Source organism: Meleagris gallopavo, chromosome 12 (assembly GCF_000146605.3).
Source record: "Meleagris gallopavo isolate NT-WF06-2002-E0010 breed Aviagen turkey brand Nicholas breeding stock chromosome 12, Turkey_5.1, whole genome shotgun sequence".
Lineage (NCBI taxonomy): Eukaryota > Metazoa > Chordata > Aves > Galliformes > Phasianidae > Meleagris > Meleagris gallopavo.
Genome location: NC_015022.2, coordinates 2,627,348 through 2,640,725, shown reverse-complemented (window position 1 = coordinate 2,640,725; position 13,378 = coordinate 2,627,348). Strand labels below are relative to the sequence as shown.

The window sequence follows — 13,378 nt, the reverse complement described above, 5'->3', positions numbered from 1 at the left end:
CCGGGCGGCCTGTCCCAGCCCGGCGCTACCGCCGATGTGTGTCTGTAACGCCCAGCTCGTAGGCAGAAGGCTGAAGAGCGCCGGGCCCAGAGCGGCGCGCGCAGCTCCGAACTGAGGGGCTGAGAGAAATAAACGTCTCCAGAAAATGTAGCTCCCTCGTCGGAAGGGAATGCAAGCGGCATCTCCACTTAATCAGCCCTTAATGTGTTTCCCACAGCCCATGTTACAGCTCGGGTCCTTGGGATGGCAGAACTGCAGCGCTCCGATGTGCGCCCTTCAGCTTTGGGAAAGCACCCAGACACAGAAGTGCTTTGACCTGTGACCGCCACAGCCCTGCAGAGCCCGGCCGTACCAGCAGCAGCTCTGCGTTCCGCCGGGTTCTGGACTCCCCAGCAGCAACCTGCCCTGTCTGTCACAGAGGACAGACAGACCCGCTACACAGATAGAGACAAATGGCCATGGGAGGAGATGGGGTCCTCCAAATCACACTCAAGAAGTGACTGCACGAATGAAGACAAAGCCTTGACTCCAGCAGGCACTCCCAACAACTGCTGCGGTCCGGCTGTACTTCACTGTTACTTGAAAGAGAGGACACAGTGAGAGAGCGCAAAGGAAAAATAAGGACAAGTACAATGAAAACAAGGAGCCCTACCTGTGTTCTTTGTATTAGATGCATCTGTACATCAATACAATGTACAATCTTCACAATTAAATCAAGAACTGATTCCTGTGCATGGACATGCAGGTGAGGAATGAGCTTTTTGGCCAAGAAGTTTGCACAGCTGCTCTTTGTGTGCCCCTGTGGCAAAACAGAGGTCTATGCTACAAAGCTATCAGTCTGCTTCCAGACATAACAAAAGAGCACACCATTGGGGCTCCAGAGCGTGGTTGTCCCCAGCTAACAAACTATCCTACAGGACAGCACACCTATGTACGCTGCTTCACATCTGATACTCAATACCCTTTTTCAGAACACCACCTATTCTATGAGAGACATTCATTTCCAGAGTTTGCCTGGCCTGTGGTTACTGCATCAGCCTCTCTCAGCTGGAGCTCAGGAGCCAAACAAAATTATAAGCACCAGCAGAAAATACGCGTGAATACAAAATCCACTATGATTTGTCACAATTTGCATAAAGCTGGATTTCACACCTGTCATTAAGGACAGGAATTGGGAGCACTGAAAGTTGACAAGAAACAACCTGATTGTAATGTAGATAGATTGATAGCTTCATTGTTACTTCAAGAAGCATCTCCTGCATCATGCATCTAATGGTAAGATTTTAATGATGTCCCCATCTCATACCTGTTAGGCCTTCCTACTTGGCTGTTGTCACATCGTGCCTTACATAAGGAGCAGATTCTCCATTGGCCATTCTATGATTACATGACTCTTTGGAATTCCCATGCAGAAATCTTGCCCCAGTTAACTTGCCTAATCTAGTAGGGAGATTCCTCGTGAACATCACATAGATGTCTTCAACAGCTTGCAGAAATTCTTTCAGAGGCTTAAAACCATCACCTGAGAACTGATCTGATGCTCAGAAGGACCCACAGCTCTCATCTGGCTTTAATTTCAGCCCTAGAGTTCAATTCCAAGAAACACTGCACATTTAAAAATGTTCTCAAGGAGGACTCCCACAGATGTTTCTTCCTCAAATCTATTGAGGAAACAACTCTATAGATCTTGTTGTACAGGGAATATCACCAACAGCTATTCTGTACTATTGTCTAGGGATGCTGATACATTACCCAAACATACCTCTTTTATTGAAAGCAAAATTATTCTCCAATAAAATAAACTAAGCCCAACTGAAATCTGTTTTTCAGACAAAATTAGAAACAAAAAAGTACTAGCCCCAGTTTTAAAGCAAGTATGTCTGAAATGGGTAAAAGCTTTATTATTATTTTTTTCATACCAGTCAGTGTGAAAAATAGGCTTCAGTGCCTGGTATGTTCAGACACACCTAGACTTGAATCTGTAAGGGGTGTATCACTGCTACTAGAGGAGGAATGATCAAACAACACAGTCAGTCTAACTCCACTTTTAGTTAAAATATATTCATCCTGCTCACATGCTCTACATGATCCCCCAGTCTGTTCTTTCCAGCCCACAGAATGCCCCCAGCCATCAAACAAACACGTTACTGCAATTTCACCTTCTGCCTGATGAATGCAGTTACTGTCCGGGAGCACAGTGACTGCACGCTAAGCTCCTCCGAGGGCTGTTCTGTGCAACTGATTTAATTAGACTTGGGCATAAAACTGTATTTGCCTCGTTTCTCTTTGCCTGACAACTGATGTCCTTCCCCATTAGAATTAGGATACTAATGCCTGTATTCCTTTGCACTGCCTTGGCGCAGCATCTGGATGTTGCTACTCACATTGGACACCTCTGATTGTTAGAGATGCAGGGTACAGAGGGTGTTAATATGACATGGTTACCATGCTAACTGCGTAGATATACCACGTGGATCTTGAAACTGCACAAGGACCAGTCCCTAAGTCACCGTATGCGACTTTAAAAGTAGTTGGATTTTGCCCAGTATCTTGATTTCTTGGAAACTGCCGGGTTCAGGTTAATGCAGTCTACAGTGATGCAAACCTCCAAATGCCAGCTAAGCTCCCAGAAATCCCCTTCAATCAGTACAAGGGACCAAAACAATCACCTGTTACGGAGTTTTCAAACAATAAGCTTTAATTGCCTTATTAGAAAAATAAGCACTGAAATATATATAAATGTGATTACATTAAAGTAATTCTGTAGTCTAACATACTAGGAAACCAAAACCCAGTCATATTTTTCATGGTACAGAGTAGCAAGATTTAGGGTTTAGAAACTTTCCATAGAGAACAGGGAAGTATGCAGGATCATTTAGGAAACCACAGTAAAGACGAGACAAATCTCCACATTGCAATAAAAACTAAGTAGATCAATTTATTCTGTATACTATACAGTGTGTAAGTTTGTAAAGAACAGTTGATATTTGTATCACCTTAACATCTTGACTGGGTGTCGTTGTGTCCAACAAAATGTACTCCTGTGGCTTTTATACAAACACTGTCCTACTACGTAAAGAACAATGAGAGGGAGCCTTTGGTGCTACAAATTTGGGGGTGTATCCGTGAGGTTGGAATTAATTCACTTTTAACTATCTCGAATAAAATGTTGGTGCTATCTGCTATGGTAAGCCTAGATGAGTACTAATCTAGTAACGAAACACTGTCTATATTTAAAGGCAAAATATGAAAGGGACTGCCAGTCTACAGCGTGGGCAGGTTTTCTTTGAAAAAGGTCATTATCAAATGGTAAAACTCATATAATACATTATGTACATACATTTGGATAGCTGAGTTATCTTGCTGGAGTAAGCTGAAAGTAAGCATCAATCTGCAGTCACATTTGCTTTACTGTTACATGATTACTGGATTTCCTAAGTTTTAAATGGTGTTTAGAACCAAAACAGCTGTGCCTGCTGCTTGAGGTCAGTCAGATGGAAAGGCTCATTAACCAATCATCGAACTTGTTAGTATTACAGTACTTCAAATAATCTATTTCTAGCTGAATTTGTAGTAACCTTGAGAACTGCAAGTCACTGAGTGAGCAGCGAAAGAGTGTGTTATCCAACCAGCAGGACAAGCTGATCTGTAGCTAAGTGAGAGGAATGTTTAAATTTAAATGGCTGTTTTTTTTAAACCTTCCCAAGCATCAAGAAAGCTCACCTTAAGTGAGCTACAGAGTAATGGAACCAGACAATACAAAGCAAGTCACCTTCAGTTGTTCAAGAATGTTTCAGGCCCAGTCCTATCATTCAGTTTTGATTTTCATTTGTACATAAAACAATAAAGAGGGATTTTCACATTAGGACAAACATCTACAGAAAGCACTCTGTTTCAATATATCCAGTTTGCTTGTTATTCTTTCAGCCTAACTTCTTCCTTAAACCCAGTCAGCCCATTTCTTCAACCTGTTCTGTTAAAAATCACAAGTTCTTTACAATGCTAGTAGAAGATAAGGAATAAAAGGGCTTTCTCTAATCACAAGCAAATGGCCACAAAGACTTGATAAGAATTAAGATAGTAATTTCAAAAATTCTCTGGAATGACTCCTCTAAACTGAAGAGTGTACATTATATAGACACTGCTATACTTTACCCATATTCTAATCAAAGCAGGACCAAATTAAGATTATTCATCTCATCTCGATCATTTTCTTATATTTACCAGTAGAAAGCATTGCCGAAAATAGGGAGTCCTTTTTTTGACTAGCAGTTGTTTATCCTGCAAAACCTTTCTGAATATATCAACACAAAGTGCATCCTTCTGAAAACATGCATCTTCAAGAGTGGTTTCCCTTACAATACCTGCATGGGTACTTTGTTTTTATTGGATTGTTTAACAGAACCGTTTCTTTTAAGAAAATAGGATTCAGTACACCAATATTTTTGAAGGGTTTCTTACACTCCCAAAGAACACCTGGCTATGATTGCCTTTGTTAGAACCAATTACGTTACGGATCACTACGCTTTAATATACCCAATTTCACTGAACAAATCATACTCTGCATCAGGCTATCTAACATCAACTGCGTGCTCTGGCAATCTAGTACTCACCATCTGTATCATACAAACAAACTATGTTTGTTTCTATCTTCTAAAAATGAAAAATTGATAACTTCTCAATAGGTCACTATATAAGTGTGCTCCAGTTCTTTTTATTTCCCAAAGCCAATGAGGGGCTGCTGCATTACAGAAAGAAAAGAGTTAGTTTACTACCACTACTAATTCAGGAGGTCAAGAAAACAAACAAACAAACAAACAAGAGTTATAGCCTTTCACTTCCAGAAGTCTAAAATAGCCCAAAGACAATTGCATATCAAATCTCAGCAAGCCTAGATTTGGAATTTGCCACAAGGGAAAATCCATGTCACCCTACTGAGCATTTCACCTTTAAAAGCTTAAAGAGCTGCTGAACAGAAAGGGCACCTGCCCTTACATACAATTTTCAGATTTATATTCAAATGCTGGACATTGTTGCCAAACTAAGTGTACAATTGCAAAAGCATAAGGCTGAGTCAAGTGTAAGTAGAAGCATTTCACAAATTTCAGGTCTGTCATTTTTACTTTCAGTAGCAAGAGTCTGGGCTCTTAGTTTCAGGCCAAGACTTGGAAAGGTACAGAATCACTTGTGCTTTGATTGGCACATTATCTGCTTTTTAAAATGTAAAATTAATAGACATTTGCAAAAGGTTGTGCAAAACTATTGTATTTACAAAAATGGCACAAGAGTGAATTCAACAGTCTATGCACATGCACACTTCATTCACATCTTCAACAAAAGTGTGTCCTAAGCTACGGAGCTGAAAAGAATACCAGCTTCAACAGGCAGTTGTCAATAAGCACTAGATTCACAAGAGTTACACCAGAATGGGCAAATATTGCCCAAGTAAAAACTCTATTGTTAAAGCTGAAACAGGTTTAAGGCCGTTCAAGTTCAAGAGCAGAAACAAAATTCAATCAGAGCCCTGTGTTTGTTTTTATACATGCTTTACCATCTAGCAACTTGTGGTCTAAACCTCTATTTTAGACAACAAACCCAAACACAGAAGAAAAACCCAACACAACTGGAGGTTATATTAAATACAAATATGCTGTAATTAAGGTGAAATAACAAAAGCAGAAACATTAAAGTTGTAAAACTTGCGATGTCACTTGCTGGAACCAGTCCTACACTAGGAAATGGGCAATATGTACATTTTCAAGTAGAATACATTGCTCTAACCAAACTTGTCCTTTTTTTTTTTAATATCAGTGCATCGTTCTTAACTAGTCCAAATACTACACGTTTTACTCTAAACAGTACTCCCTTACAATAGCAGCACATGCTACCGCTACCTGCAAAGCTGTCAGTCTCACGACTTAGTGTAAGAAAGAAAAGGGGGATGTGAGGGTGAGAAATAACTATTAAGGAGAAATAACAGGAATGAGAATTATCATGCAGTTCAGCTGTTCTCGTCAGCCAGCCAGCTTGCTAGCAACAAGAGATGGTTTCCGCTGTGGGAGATCCTGTGGAGTAGGAATATGGTCACCAGTGACTTCTGTCTTGTCAGGAGCTGCAGTAGGCAGTTGCTTATTCTTCATCTTTGCTTTAGCCATGTTGTAATCACCAGAATCAAAGTACTTTTGCTAGAAGACAAAATACATACATGATTAAAAGCATGAAACGTTATCAGATGCATAAACTGAATTCTGTGGTTATATGGATTCGTTAAGACTTAATAGTTACAAAACGATCTCATTTAGCAAGGTAGCTCTACATCAATTCAAAAAAAAAAATCAAGACTTAAGAACACAACTCTAAACATCAGTTATGGTGCAAGTTTAGTGACATACGTAGGGCCTTAACCACTCACATATGAGAACACTATTCTAATCCTATTTCTCAGAGGGCTTTGCTCTACTGCAAATGAAACCTGGGAGTTCATAAATTATGCTGCAGTGAACAAGTTCTGCTAGACAGAATAACCAAACAATATATGAAGGAAAGCTGGAGAAGAACAGTCTCTGCTTTATCATACCAGAAGATCAAAGCACTATGAAACTGCATGCTAACAAGAAAACCTTTTTTTCTGCATACATTAAAACAGTGGAACTATAATCCCTGAAGTTCCCAAACCAATTATTTAGTTAAGCCAGATCTACCATTCAATCCTGCTAAAAAGCACTTACTGTGTAAAGGAAATTCTTATCCTAGGCTCCAGGTTTCTTCAGAACAGAAGTGTCTGAATTTGTAAAACAGCATGCCTCAGTACTTGAGCTAATTGTTAATAGCATTATCTTTAATATTCTTTGTTTTCAGCATTGCACTAAGATGAGACATGGAATTTCATCCAATGCCCCCATCAAGTCTTTAACTGCTCAGTGTTTTGGGAAATGGTTGTATTTTCCTTACATCTTATTAACATGCTCATGACCATGATTTGCACAGATTGTCAACTGAGAGCAAAAACCAGATTTGGGACAGAGATTTACTCTAGCAACTGTTGCTTGCAATGGATAATCATCTCAGACAGAACACTCCCCATTTCGCCCATACGGACTCATTCCTCAAAGTCAGCTGAACAAAAGCCATCACGACCTGCACTTCCAGGCAGCACTGCAACTACACTCTTCATTTTGTATTAGCACTCACCAGCTGCAAGATGTCCAGCAGCAGTTGCTGAACGGAAATTATTTCAACACCCAACTTGAAAAGTCTTTACCGAAGATAAGGAGGCGGGGTTTGTTTATTTTCAAAGCAAGGCCCCCTAAAAGTGGCTTTAAATGTTCCCTTTTAGAGCCTGCTAGAACCTCAAAGTCACTGAATCTTTCTTCCATGCAACCAGTGCACCTGAACCCCATATTTTAACAGTCTGTCTTCCCACAATTCAGCCCTTTTGACAATATAATCAATTTTGTTGTTTGTTTTTACTGTGCTAGAACACCATGGTACACCTGCAGACTAGGATTTAGTTATAATGTAACCTGATTTGGAAACAGGCTTTCATATTTTGCTCTTCAAGACTGAAGAAACCAACAAAAAACCTTTTAAACAGGAACTAGGTAATAACAGAGTTGCTCAATCTTCAGATGTGTTAACTGTTCACTCTGTCTGTATAATAGACAGTTCCAAATAGAATCCCTCTACAGGAGCATGGCATCCATTTTTAGTATTATTCTGGAAAAAGTGTGCTAATAATGGCATATGCACACAATGTAGAACATTTCTGGACAGCAAGCAGCAATGGGCAGCATGTCCTAGTTGCCAAATGAAAGAAAAATCTGGGCTACAGTTAGCTATACACATTTAGAAGAATATCTACAGGGAAAGATACCTTTCCATCTTTCAGAAATTAGAATATCAGCCCATTTCTCTCTTTGTAGTACTCCTGTGTTCTCCCCTGATTTGCTCTGGCTTTTCACAGATGGCCTGTATTATGTCCTCCCTTTCTAACTGATTCTATGTATATCCAGGTATCCTCATGACACAAAAGCTATCTGACTACACACTCACTACTGTCACTCTACTCCTAACTTCAGAATCCAGGTAGCGCATTAGAGGCCTTACACCCAGTAAAGGTTTCCTCATTTAAGACACAGAGCATGCTAAACAAAAATAACAAAAAATAAAACATAGAAGAAAGGTATTAACAACACATTCCAAATAGAGAACTGAAGAAGGCAGATTAAAAATCAGAACCCACACCTTCATGCCATCTTTCATCATACCAGCAGAATCTCAAATGCTGAGGCCATTAAAACGCCCACTGGCCTCCCAATACTCCCATTTGAAACTATAGCCTGTAACAAACTTTGCATGAAGTAGTGCTACAACCAAGATTAAGATCTTGCATAGATTATCTTTTTTTTTTTTTAAATCACATTTGCACTGAGTGCCAGCAGTCATCATAATTCCTTTGTGCCCAATTCTTCTGGATTGGATGGTGGTCTGTCTCCCTGAACAATCAGTACAACGCACACTTACCTTGCCTCTGGAGTGTCTACACAGACGCTGAACCCACTTGGCTTCATTTGGGTTGTCTTTGACCACAGAATCATCATCACACCTCCCACCTGCCCACCCCCAGCAGCCATTACCCACACTGCACATGCACTACTTTGTGAGAGAAAGCTCATCCCAAAAACCTGCCAACAGTAACCACTCCCTGGAGATGTTACCAGATAGCACAGAATTACATCAGCACTGAACTCCAACAGCTGGTCTGTGAAGGTTTTATACTTGGAATCATTGAGTGCACTCAAAGGCCTAGATGAGAGTAAATAACAGCACAACAGCAATGAAAGCACCTTCAGAAATAATGACAGACCAGAATTTTAACATGCCTGAAAAGGATTACATCATCACTTCATGAATAATTAAATGAGAAAAGAAACAGTTGAATAACTAAGAACATAACAGACACTGGTCAAATGTGAAGCAAAACTGAAACCCAAATTCACTCCCCATTCTTTTATTCTAACTTTTTGCCTGTGTGTATGTTCAGAATTACACCACTGTTCTCAAGCCATGTATGTCAGCTGGTGGCTGCAAACTCCAAGCTGCCACATGCTAAAAACATGAATACTAACAGTGGCTGTGCATCTTGAAAACACAGGAATGGTAACACAAGGTCAGCACAAAACCAGGATGAGATTCTGTCTCACCGTGTTTACTGCATTTTCTTTGTGGAAGCCCACCACTGCCACAGTGAGCCAGCTTCTAAGCTAAGTTTTTCTTAAAATGGCAGCTGAGCCATTGGTGTTGTAGGCAACTACCCTGTCAGTTTGGCATTTGTTCTGTGAAAACCTTCCCTTGAGCTTTCACAGATAAATTCACAGTGCTTCTACTCATGCAGAGAACCACAGATACCATAATTTTGGAATTTCTCATCTGTACCCTGTGGACAATAAAGAACTCACTCCTTTTTGAAGCCTCTTCCTCAAGAAGTCTGAGCCTCCTGGCTTCTGGCCCAGATGAGGGTATCTTGCTTTCAATTTTGCTTCTTCAGCTTTTTCTGGGCTGATCACCTTATCCTCCATTTCCTGAAACAAAATTAGCAAGACTTTTAAAGAAATATTACGATGAATTATTTATGTAGAATGCTTCTGCAGATAATTTACCAACACACAGATTTCTGGACATGTATTGGAATCTCTTCAACACATCTCCCTTTCATAGACAATTAGCTGTTACTAAAAGCAAACTGTTATTCAGTTTTGAACAAAAAACAACAAACAAAAAAACCCATACATGTTTGTGTTGTGTTTGTGTGCGTGTGTGTGTGTGTGTGTGTCAAAACAAAGGTTCTATCAGGAACAAATGTGAAAGATGGGTAAGAACCAGGGGAATTCTCGATTACCTGCCTCATCATGAGGTTCAACATATTACTCTCACAACAATCTAGTTTTTATGACTCTGCTGCAACTGTAAGACATTGATATCCATTGTGAAATAGCATTAAGGTAGCTCAAAAACATTTCTGATACCATATTAATAATAAACATTATTGTCTTTCTCTACACTAGCCTTCTATGGGAGGCCAACACTATATCATTAGAGAGATGGTTAAATGAAGACATTTCTGCAAAGAATATGCATATTTATGAGAATACTGTAAAATACAGATGTTCAAAGAGATGATGTGAATACAATCATGTGGAAAAATTGTAGTTGGTACATCAGCCTTTCATCACTGACCTCTACTTCACAGTCCTTCGCTCTGGTTCATGCAGTAATCGGATGTGAGAAGCACAATTCTTTGTACTCTGTCATTTAAAAAATATTTTCTACTCAAAATAATGGTTACACTGCCTTCCAGTATTCAGCCACGATTGTTTTTTGCATGCAAACCATGGCAAGTTCAGGAAAAATGTATATTGATAGTGCTGACTGCTGTACTTCTTGAACAGCAATTATCATCTGAAGTCACAGAAAGACTTTTAGTCAGGAAAGAACTGGCACTGAAACCAGGAGGGCCTCACGTTCATCTGTGACTAAGGCTTCACATTCACGTCGAGCTGTCAGGCAGCCCCTTCAGACCCTCTTCCATCCACTTTGCGTGCTTTGCATTGCATCAGTCAGCATGACTGCACGTATTCAACGTGAGTTACAGGAATGAAGTCATGGGAAAAATAACCACGTACCAATTCTTTTCCCTTCTTGTCAGTCTGTTCTTATTTGGGTCAATGTCCCCCTCAGGATCACCAAGCAGCTGCACAAGGACAGGGGAGCAGCTGGGAGCCAACCCATGAGCTTGCCCTGACTCAAAACAGCTCCCAGCTCTCTAACAGCCAGCACCCTCCTGGTAAGAAACGTTGCAAGCAACGTTTATAACAGACTTAAAATACAACATCCTATCTGGTTGCTCCATTACTCCGAGACCCTCTCAGAGACAGCATCTCACAACACAGCGGGAATCTGAATTAACAGTAATACCAAGGAAGGACAGAAATCCTTACAGCAGCTTGAGAGAAACTTCCACAAGGACTGGAACCGATGCTTTTTAGTTGGACAAAAACAGTCAGGCACTACAATGCAAGATGCAGAAAAATAAAGAAGCACCTTCTCTGACACAACACAGAGCTATATACACTGTCTCTCACCACGCAATATCACAGTAGGGAAGCGCACAGTTTCCATGTGTGCATGACAAACATTCTTCATCCGTTGTTCTTGTCCATGGCGGGTTTTTTTCTAACACGCCAACCCTGACTCAGGACCTTCTCAAAAAGTGTTTAGCTCCTTACAGCTAAACACTCCAACATCTGATGCTGAATCACTGGGTACTTGCTGTTGAGCCAACACGCATGGCATTCGAAGGGGCATGTTTTGCCAATACCAAGCAAAGGAGGTATTTTTAAGAACAGGGGATCAACAATAAAGAGCTCACACAAATATGTGTTCACAGCACATCAAAGGAGGCATTTATGCAGACTCACAGGGTTGACAAATCATCACACAGCAGGCAACCAAAACACCAAATACTGCGTTGTGTATCATGCAGCTAAAAAGGATACAGACTGCAGTCACTTTCTCTTCGTGACCAAAAACAGCTAAGACCCCCTAAAACTATATAACACGACAAAGGGCAATATAAAGACTGAGATATCAGACACAACCAGCTGACAACAGGTTGAAAAATACCTAGAACAGTTCTTCAAACAATGTGTAGTCAAGCTCCAGAACTCCTCGCCAAAGGATGCAGGGGACACCAAGAACGGAGATGAATGCAGAAAGGCACTGGATGCGTTCAGCTGCAGCTCAGAAGGCCTTTATACCATTGACTGAGGAGACCTAGGGTAGCTTTCAGTGGAAGATCACTGCCTGCTTGTCCTAACCTTCTATCTTCTGTGGACTACGTGGCATTGAGCTCTCCTGAAGATGCATCATTGTGACACAAAGGCGTTAACCCAAACCCACAAGACCAATGGTACATTAGCAGTGTTTTCCCTTGAGTTATTATAGGAGCAGCAACCGAATGACTGACAACTGATGGAGAAAAATCAAGATGTACCACGCACTTCTTCCTAGTGACAACCACACAAATTGTAATTTTAGTTCTCTATAGGAATTTCTGCACAGCTAATGAGGTCTGCTCACTTCATTAAAATGAGCTACCAGCACAGCCAGTAGTTACCTAACACATCTAAAGATGGCTTCTGCTTTTAATCTTTATGAAAAAGAAGGGGTTTGTTCTCTGCTGGACAGCTGAACTGCACTACTAAAAAGAAGCCTTATCAATCAGTGTTATGAATAAAGCTCATCCTTGTTAGTAAAAGACATCAGACAAGAATATGAAGTAGAAAATGAGAAAAAAATGTCAGCTGCGTAACTTAGTTATGGGAAAAACCAGTCTGGAAACAAGAGGTACCACTGCTAACACCTTCCTGAAAAACATGGGACTTGTATGGCAAAAACAGCATCAATTAACAAGCACATGTTCACCATCTGAAGGTTTCTTTGTTGCCGAACTTCCTCCTGCCACTATCCCAAGATTTCACACAGAGAACAGGAAGCACTGCTCTTATGGAAAGTTTCCAGTCGACATCACTCTTCACTGAGCATATGCGTGAGCCTCCTGCAGCAGGCGAGTTCGCAAGGAAAGTCTCGACCTGCTGCCCCAGCGCTCCTTTGGGGATCCGTCTTTAATAGGAATCGCACAATGGGTCGGTTGGACAAGTACTGTGGTGCTGAGCCTTAACTGCATTCCGACATAATCTGACATTTTGCTTACCCAGACAAATGCCGAAGGTGAACGCTGCAATGCCACAGTACCGATGCGTAGCTCTGACATCGCAGGATAAGAACTCAGAGAAAATGAAGTTTTATTGACTTTCAATTGTCTTGAGCGGCTGCCCTGACTACAACTAAACGAGAAGGTCAGCACGGGATCCTATCCGTCCGGCAGACAGCAGCACACCAGCACCGCATTTCAGGACTTCAGCCCCAAACTTTGTCTGCAGCATCAGCGCCGGCCCGCTGACATCCCCAGAACACGCTAGAAGGCAGCACAACGAACGCCGCCGCACGTCGGTGCGCTCCTGTTACAGCGTTTCTCCAGCAGCGCCGCACAGCCCGGCCGTCGCTCGGAGCTTCTCCCGCCAGTGCGGCGAGCACCGCGCTGAGGGAACCGGGCCCCGCTCCACCCCAACTCCCGAACCTTCCCTCCCTGCGTGACTAACGCGTATCGAGACGGTGAATTATCAAACGAAAACTTCGGACCGCCGGGACGGACGGCCCTTTTCCCTCCGGACCCCTCACAGTGGCACACCCGCGTTTCGTAACTTCGCCGCCGGCAGCGGCCGCGGGGATGGCAGCCGGCGCTCAGCGGTGCCCAGAC

The 13,378-nt window shown here is 41.7% G+C and overlaps 1 protein-coding gene across 1 annotated transcript; it reads right to left on the bottom strand.

The window, feature by feature from the left end:
• Window positions 1-2,677: 2,677 nt before the first annotated feature.
• ARPP19 (cAMP regulated phosphoprotein 19) lies at window positions 2,678-9,581 on the bottom strand. Its single transcript, XM_019619377.1, has 2 exons — window positions 9,459-9,581; window positions 2,678-6,185 (listed from the first exon to the last, which is right to left on the bottom strand). The coding sequence occupies exons 1-2, from the start codon at window positions 9,576-9,578 to the stop codon at window positions 6,015-6,017; spliced, it is 291 nt and encodes a 96-aa protein (XP_019474922.1). The 5' UTR covers window positions 9,579-9,581; the 3' UTR covers window positions 2,678-6,014.
• Between the last annotated feature and the right edge of the window lie 3,797 nt (window positions 9,582-13,378).

Excerpts from the sequence above, each read along its gene's own strand:
- ARPP19 (XM_019619377.1), bottom strand. The coding sequence starts at position 9,578 with ATGGAGGATAAGGTGATCAGCCCAGAAAAAGCTGAAGAAGCAAAATTG. Across the intron at positions 6,186-9,458 it reads GGAAGAGGCTTCAAAAAGGA|CAAAAGTACTTTGATTCTGG; the intron begins GTGAGTTCTTTA and ends TTTGTCTTCTAG.